The 25,603-nt window shown below is 50.1% G+C and overlaps 1 protein-coding gene across 3 annotated transcripts in view; it reads left to right on the top strand.

The window, feature by feature from the left end:
• Positions 1-25,603, top strand: part of EHMT2 (euchromatic histone lysine methyltransferase 2) — a 41,707-nt gene extending 16,104 nt beyond the window's left edge. For all 3 annotated transcript variants that reach the window (XM_077324522.1, XM_077324523.1, XM_077324521.1), the window contains exons 10-28: positions 581-682; positions 1,695-1,840; positions 3,295-3,438; positions 4,888-5,117; positions 7,014-7,205; positions 8,254-8,336; positions 9,474-9,580; positions 10,953-11,075; positions 12,863-12,964; positions 13,191-13,295; positions 15,620-15,774; positions 15,890-16,057; positions 16,866-17,010; positions 17,517-17,594; positions 18,673-18,788; positions 19,947-20,033; positions 20,188-20,266; positions 21,682-21,857; positions 24,280-25,603. In XM_077324522.1, coding sequence (XP_077180637.1) covers positions 581-682; positions 1,695-1,840; positions 3,295-3,438; positions 4,888-5,117; positions 7,014-7,205; positions 8,254-8,336; positions 9,474-9,580; positions 10,953-11,075; positions 12,863-12,964; positions 13,191-13,295; positions 15,620-15,774; positions 15,890-16,057; positions 16,866-17,010; positions 17,517-17,594; positions 18,673-18,788; positions 19,947-20,033; positions 20,188-20,266; positions 21,682-21,857; positions 24,280-24,460 — 2,519 coding nt within the window. In that variant the 3' untranslated portion in view covers positions 24,461-25,603. The remainder of the gene's footprint in view (positions 1-580; positions 683-1,694; positions 1,841-3,294; positions 3,439-4,887; positions 5,118-7,013; positions 7,206-8,253; positions 8,337-9,473; positions 9,581-10,952; positions 11,076-12,862; positions 12,965-13,190; positions 13,296-15,619; positions 15,775-15,889; positions 16,058-16,865; positions 17,011-17,516; positions 17,595-18,672; positions 18,789-19,946; positions 20,034-20,187; positions 20,267-21,681; positions 21,858-24,279) is intronic.

Genomic DNA, 25,603 nt, shown 5'->3' with positions numbered 1-25,603 from the left:
AGGAGGTGGTCAGCTCCCCCTCACTGGCTGTCTTCAAGCAGCGGCTGATCAGATCCTTATCAAGGATGCTTCAGGCTGATCCTGCCTTGAGCAGGAGGTTGGACTAGATGGCCCGTATGGCCCCTTCCAACTCTATGGTCCTGTGATTTGCCGATGCGCAGCGACCCTGGACTTCCCTCGTGGTCTCCCATCCACGTGCTCCCCCAGGCCAACCCTGCGGTCCGAGATCTGCCAAGATCAGGCTAGCCTGGGCCACCCAGGTCGGCGCAAGGCCACTCAACAATCACAATTAAAACATTGCAGATTGAAACAAAATAGAATTAGGAGTCATTGCCCCTGTAGAATGGCTGCCGTTGGGGCCTGTCGCAAATTACAGAGCTAGCAGCAGTGGTTTCGGGATGGGTGCTGCCTGCAGATGCAGATGCAAAGGAGATGCCTCCGGGTTTCCTCTGAAGCATTTCCTGCCCCAGTGAGAGGGGAGAATGCCAGAAGGAGCTCTCTGCTCTAGGGAAGAGATGCTTTGTTGGAAAAGCAACTGGGGACCAGGGTCTTCTCCTGAATGTCGATGTCTCTTCTCCAGGACTGAACGGAGGCCCTCCAGCCACACAGAGCGAGTACACAGAGGTGCCCCTTGGCTGTCTGGAGCTGCCCAATGAGGGGGCGCTCTCCCCAAACAATGCAGGTGAGTTTGCTTTCCCTCCTGCAGCCGTCGTGACGTTTCCCTAGAACAGCCGGTGCGGTCCCGCGGATCGAATTCAGAACAGTCTTGCTTCAATTCCTGGCCCCCCTTTCCAATTGACAGTGAGCAAATTAAGAGGCTCTTGTTTGGTACTCCGCTGTGGGGAGGTCTGAATGACTTGGCCTTGATATAAGGAGCCGGTTTGCACAGGGACGTGATTGTAATAGGCTTGGATCCGCAGGAATGTTTGGATGGATTTCGGCTTGCAGCGTGTCACCGTCTTGCCTCCCTCCCCCGCCACCGTAAGCCAAAAATGCTGCCTGGAATGCAGGAGTAGTATTTCAGGGGACTTTTTGGGCTGCGTGGCAGAGGTGGAGCTGAGAAAGCCATGAGAGCGGAAACTCTTCCACCTGAGAAAACAGTTCCAGCACATCCAATCCTTCATTCTACTGCAAGGAAGTGTATTTTCTGGGTTCTCCCCCCGCCCCTTGGGCCACAACTGAAGAAGAAGAAGAAGAAGAGTTGGTTCTTATATGCCGCTTTTCCCTACCCGAAGGAGGCTCAAAGCGGCTTACAGTCGCCTTCCCCTTCCTCTCCCCACAACAGACACCCTGTGAGATGGGTGAGGCTGAGAGAGCCCTGATATCACTGCTCGGTCAGAACAGTTTTATCAGGGCCGTGGCGATCCCAAGGTCACCCAGCTGGCTGCATGTGGGGGAGCGCAGAATCGAACCCGGCATGCCAGATTAGAAGTCCGCACTCCTAACCACTACACCAGACTGGAAGATTATTAATGGAGAAAAGGCCCTGAGGAAGATAATGTTGCTTATTTATTTATATTCATTTATTTATATTTCGATTTTTAGCCCGCCCCTCCCGGGGTGGCTCGTGGCGGGTTACAGCAGATAAAAATTGCCACAGGACAGGGAGGCCCAAGGCTTGTGTGTCTTGTCCTTTTGAGAGCAGTCATTTCTGGCTGTTTCCTCCACTCTGTCTCCTCCTCCCTGCTCGACAGGGGTGTCCAACGAGACCAGCTCGCTGGAGACGGAGCGCTTTGAGGAGCTGCCCCTCTGCTCCTGCCGCATGGAAGCCCCGACCATCGAACGCCTCAGCCAGCAGGCCGGGAACCAGTGCATGGCGACTGAAAGCGCGGATGGGGAGGTAAGGAGGCCAGGAGGTGGAAGCGGATCAGGAGGAGGTTCTGGATCGTAACTGCTGTTCACCAGTATGCAGGCTGCTCATGAGACTTGGAAGTTGTTAAAAATGGGTTTCTGTCAATGCCACGGGTGTCGCTCGGTGGCACCTTGAAGGAGGGATTTCTCTTTTACAAGTCCTCTCCTATATGGCCGAGTCCTCAAGTGAAGGGCCGCTGAGGGGAGACTACCAGTAACGGGGCAGCTTGGGTGGTGGCATCTCCGTTTGGGAACTTCTTCCCAGCGAAACTTGACAAGGTTTGGTTGTAGTTCCTTTCAAGAGCCTGTCGGGGAACGGAGGCCTTAGTAATTCTTACTGAAGGGCAAGCCTGTGTCGGGGAGTGTATGGATTCGTGGTGGGGGGTTGTGCAATTTGGTGCCTCTCGTCGTGAAATATTACCTCCACGTTGGGAAGATGAAGGAGAGTTTGATCTTATATGCTACTTTTCTCTACCTGAGAGAGTCTCAGAGTGGCTTACATTCGCCTTCCCTTCCTCTCCCCACAACAGACACCCTGTGAGGGAGGGGAGGCTGAGAGAGCCCTGATATTATGGAAGAAAAAGAAGAGTTGGTTCTTATGTGCCTCTTTTTTCTACCGGAAGGAGTCACAAAACGGCTTACAGTCGCCTTCCCTTTCCTCTCCCCACAACAGACGCCCTGTGGGGTGGGTGAGGCTGAAAGAGCCCTGAGATTCCTGCTCGGTCAGAACAGTTTTATCAGTGCCATGGCGAGCCCGAGGTCACCCAGCTGGCTGCATGTGGGGGAGCACATATTCAAACCTCGCTCACCAGATTAGAAGTCCGGGCTCCTAACCACTACACCAAACTGACTCTCATGGAAAGAAGCATGTCAAAGAGAAGGGATCTAGCTTGGGGTTCCCTCCCCCGCAGTGCTAGCTTTCTCTCTGCAGGGATTCCCCCCTCCCCCATTAGAACATTTAGTAACATCTCACCCTCCTTTGCAGTCCAAAGTAGCTCAACTCAAGAGGCAAGTTCATTACCTCAGAGAAAATGAGGTCATGAGAAAATGAGGATGCTTGGGGCTGATCCTGCGTTGAGCAGGGGGTTGGACTAGATGGCCCGTAGGGCCCCTTCCAACTCTATGATTCTAGGATTCTATGGCCTGTATGGCCCCTTCCAACTCTATGATTCTAGGATTCTATGGCCTGTATGGCCCCTTCCAACTCTATGATTCTAGGATTCTATGGCCTGTATGGCCCCTTCCAACTCTATGATTCTAGGATTCTATGGCCTGTATGGCCCCTTCCAACTCTATGATTCTAGGATTCTATGGCCTGTATGGCCCCTTCCAACTCTATGATTCTAGGATTCTATGGCCTGTATGGCCCCTTCCAGCTCTATGGTTCTGTGATTTGTGAAAAGTCCTCCGCAAACCAGCTGTCTTCCTGTCTGCCTCCTGTAGCTGAGCGGCTGCAGCAGCAGCATCTTGAAGCGCGAGACGATGCGCCCCTCGAGCCGGGTCCCCCTCATGGTCCTGTGTGAGGCGCATCGAGCCAGGATGGTGAAGCACCACTGCTGCCCAGGCTGCGGCTACTTCTGCACGGCGGTGAGCGAGGGGAGACCGAGGAGAGGAGGGCTTGATGGGGATGGGGCGGTGCTTCTTAGCTGTGACTGAGGTGCCGTCAGTAGAACTGCTTTGTGGGGGTTTGGAAGGAGGGTTTGGGATTGCCGTGATAATGCTATAATCGACCGTCGTAATAGTAATATTGGTTTTTGCAGCCCGCTTTTCCCCACAGGCTCAGGGTGGGTGACAACACTGCAGTTCACGTATATAATAATTAAAATAATAATTAAAAGCCGCCTCCTAAAAACCATTGCAGAGAAGAGGGCTGGTTTAGTGGGTGGACTGGTGCTTTGTAAGTGGGGTTCTTGGGAAGGCGGGCCAGCAGTTCCCTGTGGTATTTATTTGATTTTGATTCATTTCATTTTTCTTTCTTTTCTTTTTATTACTTTTCTTTTCTTTTTGATTTTCATTTTTATACCGCCCTTCCCTATGGCTCTGGGCGGTTTACATAAAACATTTTGGAACATTTACATAGAACACTATCAAAATCAATACAACAATAACAATAACATACCAATTAGAACAACTAGAACGGTAGTTGCCGGGCCTTAACCATAGGCCTGGCGGAACACCTCACGGAACTGTTACAGGCCCCAGAGGGCCCTGATTTCCCCAGGGAGAGCGTTCCACCAGGCTGGGATCAGGGCCGAAGAAGCCCTGGCTTCAGTGGAAGTCAGTTTTACTTCTTTTGGACTGGGGAACCCTAAGCAAGTGCTGATCAATTGATCTTCCAGAGTTCTGCGGGGCCTGCAAAACTGAGCTCTTCCGCCAGGTCTATGGTTGAGGCCAGCGTAGCAAGGAAGATCCCATATGATCTGCACTCTCTCCTTCCACGCCTGTATTGGATTTTGGGGGGTCAGTGGGTTGTTGACCACCATGTTTTTTGATTGTTTAGGAGTCTTTTGTTCTGAATTAGATGAATGTCCGGAAGTGTTTTAATGGGAATTTTAATGGGGTTTTAACTCGGACTGTTGTAACCCACCACAAACCGGTTATGAGAGTGGAGGGCAGTAAGTCTGAATGAATGAATGAATGAATGAATGAATGAATGAATGAATGAATGAATGAATGCTCTTTGGAAGGTATAGCGGAAGAGGCGGCCCTGTGTTTGTGCTAGGGCCTGACTGGAGGCCATGGATAGACAAGCCCCAAATATGTGTTTGCTAGGCAGGAACCCTCAAAGTTAACTGTGGGAGCCCGAAATGTAACTGACCAATGATACTGCTGTGTTGATGAAGCACAAAGGCCAGGCTTGGGCCAATCCAGAGTCCTTGCCTGCCAATCAAAGGCGTTAATTCTTGACATCTCCCTTCAGAGAGGGCAGAGGGAGGCCGTGGTAGCCAAGCCTGCCTCAGGGAAACTCAGCATGCCAGGTCATCATGTCCCTGAGTCCCAGACCCCGCAGAGTCCTTGACACCTTCTTTCTTCCAGGGCACGTTCCTGGAATGTCACCCTGACTTCCGGGTGGCTCACCGCTTCCACAAGGCCTGCGTTTCCCAGCTGAACGGCATGATCTTCTGCCCGCATTGTGGGGAGGACGCTTCTGAGGCTCAGGAGATCACCATAGCTAAGGCGGACACCTCCACGCCGGTCCCCGTCCCGCCGTCGCACGGGCAGGGAGCCTCCGAATCTACAGGCCGTGCTGACACGACCCAGCCCAGGTGAGGGGAAAAGATCCGGCTGGGTACCGCCAGCCCCTAGTTTCTCTGGGGAGGGAAATGCGGATTTGGATGGAGCATTTTTTCAAATGAGTCTTTGGGGTTCTTAACTCTCTGGAACGATCGCGCCTGAGGATCTAGCTCATCCTTTGAAACCAGTATATTTTTATTCACATCTCACGTCTGGCGCTCTCTGGCCTTGCCGTTCTGAGGGGAGAAGCCAGGGCTCAATGGTAGAGTGTCTGCTCGGCAGGCAGAAGGTCCCAGGTTCAATCCCCAGCATCTCCAATTAGAAGGATGAGATAACCAGTGATGTGAAAGACCTCCCTGGAGAGTAGACCGTTCGGCCTCTGGACCAGACGGGAGGCAGTTCTGCCCTTGAGAAGACAGCTTCGTGTGTTCCTCCTTACCCATTTGAGCTGAGGCCTTGTTGTGAGGGTGTCCCAAGGCCCTTCTCTCCCAACACCTCTCTTGAACTCTCCCTCCCTCTCGGTTCTGTGTCTGCCTTCCTCAAGTTTCTCACCCTGGTGCTTACTTTGTCCCCCTCTCTTCAGGCGCCGCGTCCCTGTCCATGACACCTGTGCTGTCTTCCCAGCCTGCCTAAAGTCTCCCCGACTGCTTAATGTGAGCTAACAGTACACATTTTTCCTCCCCGGCGAGGTCCCCCCGTCCAAACAGGCCTCCCACTTCCCTTGCAAAAGACACGTTCCTTTGGGCCGGTTTTTTAAGCTACACTAAAATTATATTAATGCAGGACTAAGGACCCAGGTGTAGACATGTATGCGGCTACCACTCTGTGGAGCAAGGGTTGAAGCTGTCTTTTGATTCTTCCTCTGGTGGAAGAGAGTGTTAAATTGGCGGAAGAGCAACATTTAAATCCAGTAGCATTTTAAAGGCTAGCAAGATCTCCCAGGTATAAGCTCGTGGGAATTGTAGTTTATAGACATCTGGAGAGCCACAGTTTGGCTACCCCCATAGTCAGGAAATCTTTTAGGTTGCTACTGGACTCAGTTCCTTTTCTGTCGTAAACCAGCGTGGCTGCCCACATGAAATTAGGGTGGCAGAAGTCTCCTTTGGCAGGATCCATGCCATGGTAATGTGGCAAACCCGTTTCATCACCAAATTGCAGAAACATTTATAGTAACCTTACATGAATACTCTTTCTAGACTGTGTCTTTGTGCCAGTGCATTGCACATTCCCACTTGTTTCTTGGCCTTTGGGGGATATTATTATTTTATTATTTTATTTTATTTTATATGTTTTATTTTATTTTATATGTTTTTATTGTTTATATATTTTATTTTTTATTGTTTATATATTTTATATTTTTATTTTTTATATTTTTAATTTTTAAAAAATTTTAAATTTTTAAATTTTTTTAAAAATTTAATTTTTAAATTTTTAAATTTTTTAAAAATTTTTAATTTTTAAATTTTTAAAAAAATTTTAATTTTTAATTTTTTTATTTTATTCCGCCTCCCCCTGAAGGCTTGAGGCGGCCGTGGTTCAGTGATAGAATATTTGTTTTGTGTGCAGGGAGTCCTAGAGTCAGTCCCAGAAATCAGGTGGTGGGAAAGAGCTGAGACCTTGGAGAACCCCTCCCTGTTCAAGTAGGTAATGCTGTATTTGATAAATTGAGGCAAATCCACGTGATCTTTCTCCCAAAGTAATTTCATACATGTCTGAACATTCTGTGACAATTCATCACCGGGAAAGGCAATCTGAAGGCACACATCAAGGAACAGCTATTGAGCTTATAAAGAGGTTTTCAGAACAGATCTAAGCTAGGTTCAGCAGGGTCCAAGATCACCTGCCGATCTCCTTCCCCTCCTAGGATAAAAAGAAGGGCATTCTTGCCTGGAAACCTTACAGCTGTCTTATCTCTTTCCCCCCTCCAGTGCTCGGATGAGAGGGGGTTCAAGCATAGAACCCCCGCTAGAAGACGCGCCGGGTCTTGGCGGCCCAGGAATTGACAGTGCTGGCCCACGTCTCGTGCTGCCTAACGGGGCAATGCTGTCGGCGCAGGGTCTGCCTGCAGGTTCTGGACGCGAACAACTGGAGCGGGCCTTAGTGGTACAGGAATCCGAGCGGTAAGTGAAACTTGGTCTTCCCTTCCTCTGGAAGCAAGCGTCTCTTTTATTATTGCTGTGTTTGACAGTAAAGAGGCTGCCCCTGTGTCAGTCATCTATAGCAGGGGTAGTCAAACTGCGGCCCTCCCGATGTCCATGGACTACAATTCCCAGAAGCCCCTGCCAGCATTTGCTGGCAGGGGCTTCTGGGAATTGTAGTCCATGGACATCTGGAGGGCTGCAGCTTGACTACCCCTGATATATAGTAATAGATTAATTAATGTAAACCTTCCAGGTTAATTAGAAAGGGGGCGAAAACCCTTACTTGATGAGGACTGAATATGCTCCAAGAAAGACAGAATGTTGAGAGCAGCAGGGAATGAAAGGAAAAGCTTCTCCTGAAAGGGTAGATTTTGTGGGTTAGAGAGAATTTTCAAATTGCCCCCTCCCTGTGATTCATAGTGGGACTACACTTTATCATCATAGTAAAGTTGCTGCTCTACTTTGTAACAAAAGCTGCACAGCGGCGCTGTTCAATTACTTGTAAGTTTTTTCCCGGCAGGTTGCAACTTTGCAAATTAACTGGCATGTTGAGGCTAAATAGACTTTTAGTAGGGAAGGAATATTGAGGGCTAAATAGGCCTGTTGAGAGCTTAACGTATGCCCTCCCAAGGAATGTTGAGAGCTTAATGTATGCTCCGGAAGGGAAGAACTTGTTTTAGATACCTTGGTTTTCTCTACCCTGAGGAGTCTCCAAGTGGCTCACAATCGCCTTCCCTTCCTCTCCCCACGACAGTCACCTTGTGCGGTGCATGGGGCTAAGAGTTCTGAGAGAACTGTGACCGACCCAGAAGAGTTCACTTTTAGGGGTGGTGCTTTCAAAATGTACTTTCAGTCCAATTGCAGTGCCCTTTGTGAGTGCATGTTGCAAAGTGCATTGGAAGTGAGTTGAAAGTGCATTACTTGACACATGCAAAAGTAATCATGTGCACTGTTTCTCAGCTCTCATTTGCCTGGCTGGAGAGCGAATCACCTCTCATGTTCTGTCTCTCCCCCTTCTCCTTTGCAGACGCAAGAAGCTGAGATTCCACCCTCGACAGCTGTATCTCTCTGTCAAGCAAGGAGAGCTCCAGAAAGTGGTGCTAATGTTACGTGAGTGGCTTTTGCGCATGCTTTCCCTCATGCATTGCACTTCAGAGCTTCATGTATATGAATTTAGGCAGATTGTAAGTGGGTGGGCGGAACGGATTGTGTCTGAGCTTGGCTTTTGTGGGCCTTCCTTGCCTACCCAGGGAGATGCTGATCACAATGCAACTTTCTTCCTGGCTAGATTGGCCAGGGACTCTTGGTTATTTATTTATTTATTTTATTTATAGTTGGATTTATATACCGCCGTTCGCCAAAAGGTCTCACGGCGGTTCACAGTAAAATATAAAATCAAAGTAAAAGCACATAAAAACCCATAAATACCCCATTATTACAATAAAAAGATGGCATTCTATTCTATAACTCTCCCCACTTTTTGGGGAGGAGGCATCATCTGGACATGGAATTGTGATCACTGTGGGTGAGCAGGTAGTTGTGAGTTTCCTGCATTCTGCAGGAGGTTGGACTAGATGACCCTGGAGGTCCCTCCAACTCTGAGTCTATATAGTGGAAGTCAACAGAAGCACCATCCAGCATTAGAAAGCCCCCCCCCCCCCCGTCCATTGTGAAATCTGGATATAAGATCAGTGCCGGAATTCTTGGGACACTCAAGGAAGGTTTTAGGCTAAGAATTTTTAGAATTCCTGTCTTAAATGTTTTATACTTACTTTGTATATATGTTCTTATGGATGTGAGCCACCCTGAGCCTATTTTAGGGAGGGGAAGCCAATAAATCTAATAATAAATAAAATTAAAATTGCTACGGGTAGTCCAGTGGTACATATGAGCGAGTTTGGTGGATGCTGATATAAGGTCCCAGTGGTACTGAGAGAGCATGGCCATGAGCTGTACGCTTTCAAAATTAGTATCCCGTTTTTCCTTCTGGGTTCCATTTTCTCCTTTCCTTTTGGTTTTCCAATGACAACAACGGAACCTTAGCTTTTTTATTAATCGCTTTTGTGTCCTAAAAGTGCATTGTCTTGTAATTCTTACAACAGAAAGGTCGGTCAGTGCTATTACACTCACGCTGAGTGTTGCACTGAGGTGATGGTGGAACTAATCTCCGGGAGATGTCTTTTCGCCGCATTAAGCTTTGGACGGGGCTTGGCCTCTCAACTCTTTCTTTCTGCTTTGCCCTTCCAGTGGACAGCTTGGACCCCAATTTCCAGAGTGAGCAGCAGAGCAAACGTTTCCCGTTGCATGCCGCGGCACAGAAAGGATATCTGGAGATCTGTCACGTCTTACTGCAGGTGAGAAACAGGAGAGTGTGAGTTTGTGTGTCTTTGTGTCTCTGGGCTTCCCCTTCTTCGCCTGTGACCAATGCCTTTGTAGATGCCGTTGTTCTTTTTTCTTAATGGACTCTTTATTTATGATCATTTCTTCCCATTGCCTCCATCTGTCAGCTGTCCCAAAGTCTCTTGCTCTCCCACGTTCTCCTTTGCTGCCGTTTGTGTCTTGAACTCTCTCCTTGAAGGTCTAGATCACCCTATTTTAAAAACGTTTAGAATCATAGAATCATAGAGTTGGAAGGGGCCATACAGGCCATCTAGTCCAACCCCCTGCTCTCCCTTTTCAGATTCCTCCCTCTTCTGATTCCTTCTCAAAACTCACTCCCCTTTTCTTAGAGGACTTAGAGCCAGCGTGGAGTAGTGGGGTTAAGAGCAGCAGCCTCTAATCGGGAGAACCAGGTTGGATTCTTCCCTGCTGCTCCTCCACGTCTGGCCGCCAGCTCAGTTCTCTCAGAGCATTCTCAGCCCCACCTATCTGTGGTGGGAAGAGGAAGGGAAGGCCATTGTAAGCCACTTTGAAACTTCTTTGATAGTAAAAAACAGGGTACAAAAAAACATCCCCCTTCCTCCTGCTTCTCCTTTTTTCTTCAAAATCCTGAATCCTCACTCCCTGTGGTAACCTCGTTTAAGTGGCTGCATTTGCATGCCGTTGTCCTCTGTGTCTCTTTGCATATCTCCCCCCCCCTGTTTAGCTTCATCACTGTTGAATTTAGATGCTTGACAGAGTGCTCTATAAGATTTGTTATTAAATAGTCATGTGTGAATGAGAATATCTGCAAGGGGGGCGGTAATTCAGATTTCAGATGAACATTTCTAAATGAACATTCCTAAATTTGAGACAAATATATATATATTTAAATAAAGTAATTTGAACTGACTGTAGAGATGTTGCATTAAAAGAAAATTCACACAGGCGTTTAAAAAGGCAGGGATTGCCTCAGTGGGTGGGGGAACTGGTCAATGGGTCCAGAGTGATTAGAAGAATGTGGGGAGAGGAGAAACAAGAGACGGGGGTGGGGAGAAGGCAGCTTTCATAAGGAAGTTCGACTAAGTATTTGTCGTAGCAAGGGACACTGAAAAAAGCAAAAGTGGCAGGTCGCTCTGTCTTGGTCTGGCCTACCTCGAAGAGTTGTCGTGAGGTTAAAATGGGAGGGGTGGGGGATAACCACGTATGCTTCCCAAAAGCTCCGAGGTGGAAATGTAGGAGGAAGATGAAACTGGGGGGAAATGGGTGTGAAGGAAAGGTCTCCTTTGTTGAGGCCTGGCATGTAGTCAGTAAGGGACAGTCAAGGCTATTTTTTAACTCCATGATGCCCTTTTTTTCGTGCTTCAGGCCGGTGCCAACATAAACACGGTGGACAAGCTGCGTCGGACGCCTCTGCTGGAAGCGGTTGCAAACAACCACGTGGAACTAGCACGTTACTTGATCAAAAGAGGTGGTTGCGTTTACAATAAGGTAAGGAGTTGGAGGGAAGAGTCCTCTGGCAGAAGCGTGTCGTGGGAATGACTGAGGAGACAAAACATTCTCACAGGGAGATTTGTGTGCCATTTGTAGCCATGTAGAAGTAAGGCTGCTACTTCTTTCTGTACGAAAAAAGAGGGTACGTGGTCACAGGAGCATATCAGACCAGGGAAACTGTGTCACGGTGCAAATAAAGTCTGAATAGATTATTTCTCAGTCTCGTTCTTACTTGAAATGGTTATTTTCTGTGTTGCCGCAAGGCATATCCATTTAAAGTTCGTAGCAGGCATGATAATCAGACGGTCAGAAAACAGTCTGGGCAAAGCAACACTGTATAGGTGACGAAAAACAAGATGAACAGATCTCTACAGGTTGGTAGTCAGAAGATCTTGTCACTTTCATAACCGGGGACAGGTTCTTGAAGTCGGAATTGGCACAGGTGGTCTGTTCATCTTCGTTTTAATTTTGTCTGGATCATTTCCCTTTACCGGTAGTGCTTTGCTTTACTTGGTCTGCTTTTTGACCACTTGATTATCATCTGTGACATGAACTTCAGTGGACATGCCTTGTGACAATATAGAACAAAATTAAAATTCCAAGTAAAAACGAGATTGAGAAATTACCTATTCAGACGTTATTTGCGCCTTTACACGGTTTCCCTTGTCCAGTGTGCTACTTTTTTTCTGTCAGGATGCCTCTGCCTTTAACAGGTACTGGAGAAGCAGACATTCTACAGGTGCTGTTGAGGAGATAAGGAAGGCCTCACCAGTTGAATTTCTGCCATTTGGGAAGCTGTTACAGCAACAAGACTCTTTCGGGGGAGAGACAGCAAATGGGGATATAATACAATTGATTCCTTTATATTCTTTATCTAGTCTATTTTTCTTTTCTGTACACGATAGGGCTGATACACTGGGGGGGGACTGAGGGGTGATGTGATAAGGATTCATACAAATATTTGGGGGGAGGATTGGGGGGCCATCGTCTGGGCATGGAATTGGGGTCATTGTGAGTGGGCAGGTAGTTGTGAATTTCCTGCATTCTGCAGGGGGTTAGACTAGATGACCCTAGAAGTCCCTTCCAACTAAAGAGTATCGTTCTGACAATTGTGAAGCCAGTTTAACGGTTAGCATGAGAGCCATTGTCCGTAGTTGGAGCGCGAGACTAGAATCTGGGTGACCTTTGTCCAGCCGCACGATCTCGGCCTAACTTACCTCACAGAAGAGTTGTGAGGATAAAATAAGCAAGAACAAAACAGTGCAGGCTGCTTTGGGTCTTTGGTGGGGAGAAAGGCAGGGTATAAATTCAGTAAACCATTTTTTTTAAGTATCTTGGAAGGAGGATAGCTGTGAGGGAAGCTGAATTCTGTCGCCGCACAGGCAACTTGGCACAGTTCTGAGGCAGAATTTTTACCTCAGCGGAAAGGAGTTCTCTGGATCCCAGCCAGGAACCCCTGAGGCAGGGGTAGTCAAACTGCGGCCCTCCAGATGTCCATGGACTACAATTCCCAGGAGCCCCCTGCCAGCATTCGCTGGCAGGGGGCTTCTGGGAATTGTAGTCCATGGACATCTGGAGGGCCGCAGTTTGACTACCCCTGCCCTGAGGGGATGTTCACATATCTTCTAATAGGGAATTCCAGTTTGTGTTGTGGGTTCCATTTTGTCACCTCAGATATAATATGAGAGACCAGGATGGGGCTTGCTGTGTGTGGGTGGCGTGTTGAAATGCAGGCCTTTCTACACCTCAGTCACGTTTGTCTCTTTTGGTCTCCGTCTCCAAAGGAGGACGACGGTTCTACGTGTCTTCATCACGCCGCAAAGAACGGGAACGTTGAGATGGTCAGCTTGCTGCTCTCCACGGGGCAGGTGGATGTTAACGCTCAGGTGGGTGAAGGGCTGGCTCCGACAGTTTGGTCAGCCCTGTATTCGAGTATTGGTCCACCTTGCTGCATGAATTATGCTTGTAACGCCCACCCTGTGTAGCAGTGATGGTTGGGTACGGCGCTGGGAGATGAGGGCGGGAAACGGCGGTGCGCCTTAACCTTCTGGGCTTCGTCTCAGCTGTTGACCGTACTCATTCCCCCCTCCCTCTTTCTCTTTCCTCATTTAGGATAGCGGGGGGTGGACCCCCATTATCTGGGCCGCAGAGCATAAACACATCGAGGTCATCCGCATGCTGCTCACCCGTGGGGCTGACGTCACCTTGACCGACAACGTGAGTTCGGCTTGCTGACGTTTTTGAAGGAGGGGCCTGAAAGTTGGGCGAATCAGATCACCACTTATGTGTGAAGAAGACGAGCTGGTTCTTATATGCCGCTTTTCTCTACCCGGAGGGGTCTCAAAATGACTCACAGTCGTCTTCCCTTTCCTCTCCCCACAACAGACAGCCTATGAGGGAGGTGAGGCTGAAAGAGCCCTCAGATTACTGAAGAAGAGTTGGTACTTATATGCCGCTTTTCTCTACCCGAAGGAGTCTCAAAATGGCTTACAGTCGTCTTCCCTTTCCTCTCCCACAACAGACACCCTTTGAGGGAGGTGAGGCTGAGAGAGCCCTGAGATTACTGAAGAAGAGTTGGTACTTATATGCCGCTTTTCTCTACCCGAAGGAGTCTCAAAATGCCTTACAGTCGTCTTCCCTTTCCTCTCCCCATAACAGACACCCTGTGAGGGAGGTGAGGCTGAGAGAGCCCTCAGATTACTGAAGAAGAGTTGGTACTTATATGGCGCTTTTTTGTACCCGAAGGAGTCTCAAAATGCCTTACAGTTGTCTTCCCTTTCCTCTCCCCATAACAGGCACCCTGTGAGGGAGGTGAGGCTGAGAGAGGCCTGATATTACTGTTCGATCAGAACAGTTTCATCAGCGCCATGGCGAGCCCAAGGTCATTCAGCTGGCTGCGTGTGGGGGAGGTGTCTTAACTAAAGCAACCTTATTATTACCATGTATAGTGCTGGATTTTGAAAAGTACAGTTCTATCTTGTTGACTGTGCAAAGAGACATGGGGAAAGTTATTAAGCTAATAAGGCCTTACGTCTGACCTTGCTGGAGGTTTTCGGAGCGTGCATAGCAGGGACAATGGTCCTTCTGCATCCCTTCTTATGGTGCCTCACACAGCATGTGGTTCCCCCTTCCCCCCGGTCATTTTTAGTTCTCCTGCATCGTGTGTCAACAGAAGCATCAGCTGATCTGGGCCTTTCATGTTTTGGAACCCAAGCCCAGCCAAATTAAGCTTGCCCAGGAGAGGTTTTTACGAGTCGAAGAGGTGGCATGTTTTTTCTGCCGGCTTTAAGAGCAGCGAGGTGACGTCTACGCCACCCCTGATGGGACTGTCGATCTCTGTATCAGTGAAACATTTGCAACTCTGCCTTTATCTGTCGCAGGATCTCACTCAGTCGTGGGAGCTTGTCAGATAAATTGGTTCTGTCTGGACCGGATATGGCTCCAGCCTTTGAGAGCATTCTAAGCCTCCGTCCTAGTCTTTAAATTTCTCGCTCAATTTTTCACCTTTCAAAATGTCACGTTTAGTGGGGGGGGGGAGAAAAGGAGGAGAGGGTGATGCTCAGTTAACTGGGTACTCTTTAACATTGTCCATAAGTTCTTTAATCCATGAGCTCCGTTGAAAATCAGCTCTCCTTCCTCTCCTCCATTTTGCACAGAAGACCCTCGTTGAAAACTATATTAAAAACATCCACACATGTCCAGCAGCAGACTGGAATTCATGGACCATACCGATGAATGGAAGGTCCAGGGCTGCCTTGATCCCAGTTGTCCCTGATAGTTTTCTCTTGTTTCCTGGACAGAAACTTATCCTGGATGCTTTAGGCTGATCCTTCATTGTGCAGAGTGTTGGACTTAATGGCCTGTATGGCCCCTTCCAACTCTAGGATTCTATCCCTACATACCGTATATACTCGCATATAAGCCGAGGCACCCAATTTCACAAAATGCTGGAAAACCTTATTGACTTGTATATAAGCCAAGGCTGGTGTTTGGATAGTGGCTTTCCCCTCCCCTCCCCTTCCCTTCCCTTTTGGGCAGGATCTTTTTTCCCCTTTTCTTCCCTCCTCCTTATCCAATTCCCTTCTTAGCCGGGTGTTCTGTTCCCTCCACTTTCCATTCCTTCCTCTAGGGGGCGTTCCCACCTTCTGCTCTCTGCTCTCCCTCTGAGACAGAGGCTTCAGAACTTCCTGCAGCAGCAGCAGCACGTGCAAGCCACCTTAAGGCAGGGGGGAAGGCGGAGACTGCTCTTCCCTCCCCTCCCCCTGTCCCCCCTGGGCTTGCTTTGTCTCTGCTTCTTCCTGACTTTGCTTCTTCAGTTAAAGATACTTGTCTCCCACCCCCACCCCCCTGTCTTGTCTGGCAGCTTTTTTTTATATACCCGCATATAAGCCGAGGGGGATTTTTTTCCAGCTTTAAAAAAGGGTTGAAAAACTCTGCTTATATGCGAGTATATACGGTATGTTTGAAAACCCTCCCCTCCCAAAAAAGAGAATATCTCTTGGTCACTGTCCTCTTTCCTTTCTTCCTCTTCTCCCAAACAGGAAGAGAACATTTGCTTACACTGGGCCTCCTTCACAGGAAGCGCAGAGATTGCCGAAGTCCTGCTGAACGCACAGTGCGATCTCCATGCGGTGAACTTCCACGGAGACACGCCCCTGCACATAGCTGCCCGGGAGAGCTACCACGACTGTGTCCTGTAAGGAACGGGATGCCTGTGCTATTGTAGTTCTGTGTGATGCAGGGTAGGCTGGCAGGGCAGGGGCAGTCCGGACGTCCCTGTGGCCTTGCCCTGACCTTCTGCCTGCCTACAGCCTGTTCCTGTCTCGCGGCGCCGACACAGAAGTGCGGAACAAAGAAGGCGACTCACCTGTGGACCTGACCTTGGAGAATTCGGAGGTGTGGTTCGCCCTGCAGCTCAACCGCAAGATCCGCCAAGGCATCCTGAACCGCTCCGTGCGCACAGAGCGCATCATCAGCCGGTGAGGCCCCCCCCCATGGAAACAATCAGACATAAAAGCATTAGAACAATTTGGCATTAAAAGGCCCAACTTAGAAACATAAACAGAGAAAAGCAGAACTTTTCCAAGGCAATTGGTACAATAAATTTTATATATCGATAATTTTTTAAGGACCAACCAAAACGGTTCTAGATACACTCCGTTTTCATAATTTTTCTTCAGTGGTTGATTCCTTATACTCTTATCAAACAATTTTTATATATATATAGATAGACCACCGGCTCTGTAAAGTATTGTGGGGAATGTTTTTTGACTGACATTAGGCAGCCTATTCCACTGCTGAACTACTCTGACTGTGAGCTCCCCCTCACTGGCAGTCTTTGAGCAAAGGTTGGATACACACTTTTCTTGGATGCTTTAGGATGCTTAGGGCTGATCCTGCGTTGAGCAGGGGGTTGGACTAGATGGCCTCTATGGCCCCTTCCAACTCTAGGATTCTATGATTCTACATAAACAGTAGAACATTTTGACATTAAAAGACCTTTCTGAGGGTTGGACAGAACTTAGAAGGATTTTCATTGGCTGGTGGGCTGTCAGGTAGGGAGGCCAAAATCTGTGATGTTCTTTCCCGGCCTCAACCTTAGGCCTGGCAGAAGAGCTCTGTCTGGTAGGCCCTCTGGAATGGTTTATGATCCCGGAGGGCCCTGATCTCAGGCAGTGTGCTCCACCGGACTGGGGCCAAGGCCAAAAAAGATGCGTGTAAAGCCTACTGTAGAGTCCCCATGAGCTTTGGTGTCTCGTGTTCCAGTTGTCTCTTCCCATTTTGCAGGGACGTTGCCCGTGGCTACGAAAACGTGCCTATCCCCTGCGTCAATTCCGTGGACGATGAGCCGTGTCCAGAGGATTACAAATACATCTCAGAAAACTGCGAGACCTCCACCATGAACATCGATCGCAACATCACCCACTTGCAGGTACTTCCGCCGGCTGGAGCAGTTGGGGACTTGGTTTAAGGACTTTGGCCGCCTTTCTCAACTTTTTCACCATTGAGAAACCCCCGAAGCGTTTTTCAGCCTTCCAGAAGCCCCAGATGTGGCGCCATTGTGCAGAATACGGTTGGGAAGCAGAGCTGTGGACACGCCCACCCCGGGGCCCCTCCCCTTCCTGCCTCCTCCAGGCCCATCATTGGCCACGCTGGGAGGGGAAAGGGTTGACATTGACCATATATGGTCCTATCACTTGATAAATGTTTAACAAATTTAAAACACAAAGGCGGCAGAGGCGGCCAAACAGCACCAAACCGCACAACTCTAAGTTTCCCACATCCTGGTCTTGACGCTGTGACCACCACCTCCTGCTGGCAGCCTTCCCAAGCTGGGGGCCAGGGCCACTGGGCTGGGCTGTCCTTCTTTCCCTGGGTTGAGTCTGCTGCTCCTGACCCTGACTGTTGCTCATCTGCCTGTCCTTTTCTGTCCCCCAGCATTGCACCTGCCAGGACGACTGCTCCTCCAGCAACTGTCTGTGTGGACAGCTCAGCATCCGCTGCTGGTATGACAAGGTGAATGAAGGGGAGCCGGCCGGAGCAGGAACTAAGCTTGGGCCTGGACAGGCGTTCACAGGGAGACGTGTGGGAGTTTGGAATGGGTGATCTCTTTACATGGCCCTGTACAGCAAGAAGAAAAGTTGGTTCTTATATGCTGCTTTTCCCTACCAGAAGGAGGCTCAAAGCGGCTTACTGTCGCCTTCCCATTCCTCTCCCCACAACAGACACCCTGTGGGGTGGGTGAGGCTGAGAGAGCCCTGATATCAGTGCTCGGTCAGAACAGTTTTATCAGTGCCGTGGCGAGCCCAAGGTCACCCAGCTGGCTGCATGTGGGGGAGTGCAGAATCGAACCCGGCATGCCAGATTAGAAGCCCGCACTCCTAACCACTACACCAAACTGGCAAGCAGATGGCTCTCGTGCCCTGAGCATTTAAACACCCCTATGCCGAGGAAGGCAATGGCAGAATGACCATAGTGGCCAGGGATTCTGGTGGGGGGGGGGCATCATCTGGGCATGGAATTGAGGTCTCTGTAGTGGATAGTTGTGGATTTCCTGCATTCTTCAGGGGGTTGGGCTAGATGACCCTGGGGGTTCTCTTCCAACTCTGTGATTCTATTCTACGATTCTACAGTGAGTTAGTTGCAGCTTGATGGCACTTAACTATTATTAGAACACACCAGAGTCACAGCGTTTGCAGCTGTACCTCACAGCAGAACTCTATAGTCCAGGAAACAGCTCTTGTAAAAAGACAACCAACCTTCCCTTAAAACATGCTCCAGAATCCCCTACCATGTGCAGGAAGTTTCAAGGTGGACCTGTGGAGGTTCCCTGCAGCAGACAGGACAGAGAGGGTTCTCTGGAAGGCCAAAGCTTCCAGACTCCGATTCCCTTTCTCTGGGGCAGAATTTTCAAATTTTGCAGGTGCGAAATGCCTGGGCATTAAGGAAACCTTGGTGTCTCAAAGAGACGCACACGTCTTAAGGACCTAGCAAATTTCTGGCTGTGGACTTTAAGGAGAGAGGAATCCCGCAGTTTCCCCGAGTAATTTCCCCACCGACTGACCGACCTCCTCCCGCTTCTGCTCCCTTGTAGGATGGCCGTCTGCTGCAGGAGTTCAACAAGATTGAGCCCCCCCTGATCTTTGAATGCAATCAAGCCTGCACCTGCTGGAGGAACTGCAAGAACCGTGTGGTGCAGAGCGGCATCAAGTGAGTCTCTCCTGTAGGGCTCTTCCGGCCTCCCGTGCTGTGGACGGACAATGACTCAGTTGGATGCTGCCATAAGTCAAGGGTAGTCAACCTGTGGTCCTCCAGATGTCCATGGACTGCAATTCCCATGAGCCCCTGCCAGCGTTTGCTGGCAGGGGCTCATGGGAATTGTAGTCCATGGACATCTGGAGGACCACAGGTTGACTACCCCTGCCATAAGCTATCTCCAGGCATATTGTAGCCCTTGCCCAGTAAACCGGTGGGACTCTTTGCCACAAGAGACACTCAGCAGCTGCTAGTTTCAATGGCCTTAAAAACGGGAAGCCAGGCAGAGCCTTGTAATGTGGGTATGATAGCCCTGATAACGGAAAGGGTCCCAGCATGTGGCAGAAAGGCACTTGCTGCAGCAACCTTGCTGGAGCATAATCTGGTCTGGATATTATCAGTAACTAGGGGCCAAGCCTGTTGCCTTCAGGAATATAACGGGCGCTCGATTAGGGGGTGATGTAGAAGAGTGTCCTGCAGAGTGCAGGGGGTTGGAGTAGATGACCCAGGAGGTCCCTTCCAACTCTATGATTCTAAGAACTCTCTGGACGGCCTCCCCCTCCCCCCCCCCCCAGGACCTGGGAAGGCTTCAGGCGGCTGTTAGGGAACTCACCAGCAGGGGGCAGCTCTCATGCAGCAGGGATCTGTGGCCTCGGAAGGAAGTGGAAGGAGGAGGGGGTTGATCAGGGGTGGAGGACGGGAGGTGATTGGCTGGCCGGCAACCTGGTTGGAGGAAGAAGCACTCAGGGGGTGGGACAGCTGCCCTGAGTGGGTGTTAAGCGCTGAGTGGCACTTAAGCCATGAGACCAGCTCCTCCTCCAAGCCCTTACCAGAAATATATTATGTGGAACAGACTGGCTTACACAGCATTTGCTCTGAGCCTCTGAATCCCAGAGCCAGGAGGCAGAATGAGGAGAAGGCCTCAGCCTCCATGCCCTGTTGCTGGCTGCCCAGAGGAACTGGCTGGCCACTGTGCTGGACTGGATGGACCACTGGTCAGATCCAGCAGGGCTCTTCTTACGGATCACTCGACCAGGCTCAGCACTCGAGACAGGTGACAAAGCCCAGCGGGCCTCAGCCTTCCTCAGCACCTGTGTCTCTCCTCCACCGCAGGGTCCGTTTGCAGCTGTACCGCACAGCCAAAATGGGATGGGGAGTCAGAGCATTGCAGACCATCCCCCAGGGAACCTTTATATGCGAGTGAGTAGCTGCAAGAACGAGATGGGTCCTCTCCGGTCGTATCTGGAGGAGGAGGGGGCTGCTCTTGAAAGTCGGGGTCAGGAGGACACAGGCTTCAAGGGATGGGTCAGCTCTCCGACTTCTGTCTTACCGCTTTGTCCTTTCCTGGGCTAAGGTACGTGGGGGAGCTTATTTCGGATGCCGAAGCTGACGTGAGGGAAGATGACTCCTACCTGTTTGATCTAGATAATAAGGTAAGGCGATCGTTTGGGCACGATTTTATTTGGGGGGGCGGTGGGGAACAAGTCTTAATCTAGCCTCACACGTTGGGGCCATGGGCTGCTTGGGCGGGGGAAAGGCCATGCACCTCTCGTAAACAGGTCAGGTTTGTTTCTTTTGTAATTTTTTATCTGCATGATTCCTGAAGGAGAGGAGGGGGGGGAAAGACAAAGGGGGGGTGTGTCACCTTGGAGGAAGAGACAGCAACTGGGACCACCGTCCTTAGCTATATTTTCTAAGAAACACATTTGCAGTTTGCCCCAAGGACCTTATAATGGGGGATGGATCCTGTTGGCTATAATTATACGGCGCAATGATTCTTAGTCGGTTTTTCCATCCAGTTCTACACACCATGTTTCTCTTTGGTGTTGTAAAATGGCTACCATTTAGCTTTCTTATAACTCTGGAGAGACAGACTGTTCTGGGGTTATTCCTACTCCCACCCCCCACCCCACACACACACACTGCATGAAGGAAAAAGCTTTGCCAAAGAGTCCAGCCTGGGCGTCTGATTTCGTACAGGGGGTCATCCTAGGCATCAACGCACCCACCCTTCCACTTTCTTGGGCCCCTGGACTTTGTCTGCCTGATGAACGTATTCTGTCCTAGAAGAAGGGGAGAATAGGTTATGCAGTACAAACACCAACGTTCCAGCGGTGCAAAAACAAGCCCAGTGGCACATTTAAGAACCACAAAGTCTGATGCTGGACACAAGAAGCTGCCTTTATGTCAAGCCCAAACCCTCGGTCCATTTTGGAGAGAAGACCTGTTTCTCTAATACCCCTGGAGGAGTCTCCCAAAGCAGCTTACCAGCACCTTTCCCTTCCACTCCACGCAACAGACAACCCTGTGAGGGAGGTGGGGGGCTGAGAGAGCTCTAAGAGAACTATCGGGACTGTGACTAGCCGAAGGACAGCCAGCTAGCTGCATGCGGAGGAGCGAGGAATCCAATCCAGTTCTCCAGATTAGAATCCTCCTGCTCTCAACCACTGCTCCAAGCTGGCTCTCGAGGTCAGGCTGGGAGAAACCTCCTCAGGGTCACAGGTCTTATCCCCTGCGACCTAATCCTTACCAGAGATGCTGGGGATCGATCACGTCCAGCAGATATTCTACCACTGAGCCACAGCCCCCTCCCCGAACTGGGGCGGAGAGGAAGGCAAGATGTATCTGGGGGTTAAATTCATGCAGAGAGAGACTGTACATCAAGGGTAGTCAAACGGCGGCCCTCCAGATGTCCATGGACTACAATTCCCATGAGCCCCTGCCAGCGAATGCTGGCAGGGGCTCCTGGGAATTGTAGTCCATGGACATCTGGAGGGCCGCAGTTTGACTACCCCTGCTGTACATGGATTCTCCAGAATTTTCTGTCTGTGCTGCCTTCCCCCTACAGGACGGCGAGGTGTACTGCATTGACGCCCGTTACTACGGCAACGTCAGCCGCTTCATCAACCACTTGTGCGACCCCAATATCATCCCCGTGCGCGTGTTCATGCTGCACCAGGACCTGCGCTTCCCCCGCATCGCCTTTTTCAGCAGCCGGGACATCCGGACCGGCGAGGAGCTGGGGTCAGTGGACGGGGGAGGAGGAGCTGAGCTGCAGCTGCTTACGCAGAGAGGGCAAGGGGCAGGGGTTTTCGGGGGGTACCGTTTCAGAATGCGGGAAATGTGTTCCATTGTAGGGGGTGGCATCTAGGGACCCTCCTCCTGAAGGGACAGCGATCGCTCCAGGGACCAAGTCAGGAGTCGTAAAGTCACCTTAACTTTTTGCCCCGATGACTTATGGAACTTCCGTGGCCCATTTCCGGTTTTAAGAAAACAGGAAGTGACATAGGGTGGCTAGGAATTGCTGGCATTCTGGTGATTCCTAGAGCTACCTATGTCACTTCCGGTTCCCACTGGAAGTAGAAAAGGGCCACACCAACGAAGAAAATGGAAGAAAACAATTGGTGCTTATGGGGAAAGAATCTTTAATATTTGTGAAACCCTGGCGCTTCTCGTGACTAGATTCTTCAGTGGAATAGCACTAATGTAAGAATAAAAACAATATTTAATATATGAATATATTATACCCTGCACTTGCTCTGTATATATCAGAATCAGACAAGGCCAGAAGAGACCACAAAGGGCCATCCAGTCCAACACGCCCCTACCTTCTTGGGGACTAAAAATCACACCCTCCTGACAGTTGCTCATCCAACCTTCTCCTAAAAACTTCCAACAAAGGAGACTCCACCACTCTCCAAGAAGAAGAAGAAGAGTTGGTTCTTATATGCCGCTTTTCCCTACCCGAAGGAGGCTCAAAGCGGCTTACAGTCGCCTTCCCATTCCTCTCCCCACAACAGACACACCCTGTGAGGTGGGTGAGGCTGAGAGAGCCCTGATATTCCTGCTTGATCAGAACAGCTTTATCAGTGCCGTGGCGAGCCCAAGGTCACCCAGGTGGCTGCATGTGGGGGAGTGCAGAATCGAACCTGGCATGCCAGATTAGAAGTCCGCACTCCTAACCACTACACCAAACTGGCAGCATATGCCATCTGTTCTGTATATTTGAATATTTAAATGTATTTATTCCATTTTTATTTAATATTCTTTCTCTACAAGCACCAGTTTTTCTTTTCTGTTCTCACTGGAAGTGCTACAGTGCCGCAACCAGCGTTGTGCCCTCTCCATGTCCCCATCCACAACTATCCTGCCAGTTGCCAAGCATTCCCTGGCTGTCCTGTCCTGTCCCGTCCCGTCCCCCCATCCCCCACTCCCTCTTTTGATCTAGACCAAGGGTTCCAGCAACCTCCTTTTTCAAAGGAAAGCTTCTCAAGTGTTCCATCCATGGCAACCCCCAGCATTCCATCCTGTTTAGGCCGTTAGAGAAGAGTGTTCTAGAACCATAGAATCATAGAGTTGGAAGGGGTCATGCAGGCCATCTAGTCCAACCCCTTGCTCAAGGCAAGATCAGCCTCAAGTATTCAAAGGGAAATGGTCCTGTGTTGAGGAGTAATCCCTTTGGGTCATTCCATTGAACTAAGACTGTTTCTGCAGGGTGACTGTTCCCTGGTGCGCTGCCATCGGTGTGCCAAATGCAAGGGTGTCTCCACTGGCAACAGGTGCTCTGCATGGGCTCTTCCTCCTTGCCTTCCAGAGAGCCAGTTTGGTGTAGTGGTTAGGAGTGTGGACTTCTAATCTGGCATGCCAGGTTCGATTCTGCGCTCCCCCACATGCAGCCAGCTGGGTGACCTTGGGCTCGCCACGGCACTGATAAAGCTGTTCTGACCGGGCAGTGATATCAGCGCTCTCTCAGCCTCACCCACCACACAAGGTGTCTGTTGTGGGGAGAGGAATGGGAAGGCGACTGTAAGCCGCTTTGAGCCTCCTTTGGGTAGGGAAAAGCGGCATATAAGAACCAACTCTTCTTCTTCTTCCCCTGGTGGATCACCAGTGATACGGCAATATTTATTCATTTAATATTTATTTATTTATATACCACCACTATTCCAGTGGTCCTGCGTTGGCTTGCACAAGATAAAAACGGGAAAAATACCGTAAAACCCCATAAAACATCCCTTACAACAATAAATAAATAGACAGATGGCGAACTAAACTCATCCTTACTAGTATCCCCCCCCCCCCGTTCAGCTGGAGGGCCAAGCCTTCTTCCACTGCAAGCAAGGAGCCAGATCTAAAGGCATCGAGTGGGGGATCCTCTGATGGAAACACCAGGAGTCCACCCTGGCCTCAACCGTACGCCTGGCGGATGAGCTCCATCTTGCAAAAAGTTGACAATACAACTCTTGCCCGCCAAAATGCCTAAAAGGCAGCTGCCTGCCCGTGGAAGGAGGGGGGTGGAAATAGTGTGAGGAGAAACAGGGAGGAAATGATGCCAGATACCAGTTGGGAGGTGCAAGAATTCAGGGCAAGAACTCCCTGTGGCTCGTCCGTGTAGCCAGGAGATGCGGCCTCCCCTCCCTCATGCTCTTTCCTCCCTGTTCTGCAGATTTGACTACGGGGACCGCTTCTGGGACATCAAGAGCAAGTACTTCACATGCCAGTGCGGCTCGGAGAAATGCAAACACTCAGCCGAGGCCATCGCCCTGGAGCAGAGCCGCCTGGCCCGCCTGGAAGCCCACCAGGACCTGTTGCCGGATGCCGGTGGCCTCCCTGCCGCTCAGGCTTAAGCCGGGCCTGGCTGCCAATCCGAAATGCTTCTTCCGCCGGTCACGTGGTTCTCTTTCCAGGCAGGCAAGGGAGTGTGTGTTGAGACGCTCTAGCATTCTTGTCTTTTCTCTCAGGAGTTCTCGTTGGGGGCGGGAATGAAGTTCTGAAGAGAGTGAAAGAGATAACTTCTCTTAGCTGGAAACCCTTTGCGCAGAAAGAAGGGATAATTATCTGGGCTTGGGTGGCCTCTTCCTCCCACTGAACAGATCTGCATCGCTCGAGACCCTCTGCGCTACGTACGAAGTGTGTACGGCGGCCTCCAGGGTCTTGACACCCCCTGCTCCTTGAAGGAAGGCAGCAAAACAAGCGAGGTCTAAAATGTCCCTCGTGGGTTGCCATACGCAAGCTGTGCCAGTGTGGTCTAGAAAGCAAGGCTCCCCCTAGAACGAGGATGGATGGTTGCGCTCAAGATGGCAGCGCCTCCTGCTGGTGGGACAGTGGGTGTGTCTGCTTCATGCCGGGGTCAGGCTAGATCAGAAGTGAGTCACGGATCTCTTTTTGTCTTTATGAGCTTGGGGACAGCCATAAGGGGCAGGGGGGGGGGTCTTGGTTTAGAGCAGGACCACACGGGGAGGGCCGGCTGAACTTGCGCACTCTTGACACGTTTTTTGCTAATCCAAAGCGCCACCCTTTGCTGTCTTAAAAGAAACCAAGGCCAGAGTTTGTCCAATTTGGGGCTTTTAAAGACCAGTGGAGACCTGTGAAGTCCGTTGTGTCTAGCTCCTGCCTTTACCACCTGTCCTTCCTTGTCGGTGCCTGGGAAAACTTGTACATACGTGGACTTGTTCTCGTTTTTGGGCCAATAACTCTGACCTTTTTCATAACAAGAGAATAAATTTTCAATCGGAGCCAAGAATTCTTCACGTTTCTCGGCAAGCTTCCACTTGGGGAACTGGCGCCTCCGTTTTCTAGCTTCTCCCCTCTTTGCTTCCTGGAGCAGCAGGCGTCGGATTCAGGTTCAAGGGGGGGCTTTTCTCTCCCCCCTCCCCCCCCCAATTGATATGGGTTTTCATTTTGTTTGTTTTTTTAAAGTTGCAATTTTTCCGGGGGCCATAAGACAAATAAATGTTGACATCTGGTGATTTTTTTTTATAGAAACCGAA

The sequence above is a fragment of the Paroedura picta genome, chromosome 3 (genome assembly GCF_049243985.1).
Source record: "Paroedura picta isolate Pp20150507F chromosome 3, Ppicta_v3.0, whole genome shotgun sequence".
NCBI lineage: Eukaryota > Metazoa > Chordata > Lepidosauria > Squamata > Gekkonidae > Paroedura > Paroedura picta.
Note: the sequence above shows the minus strand (reverse complement) of the source record. Positions and strands in the feature narration are given on the sequence as shown.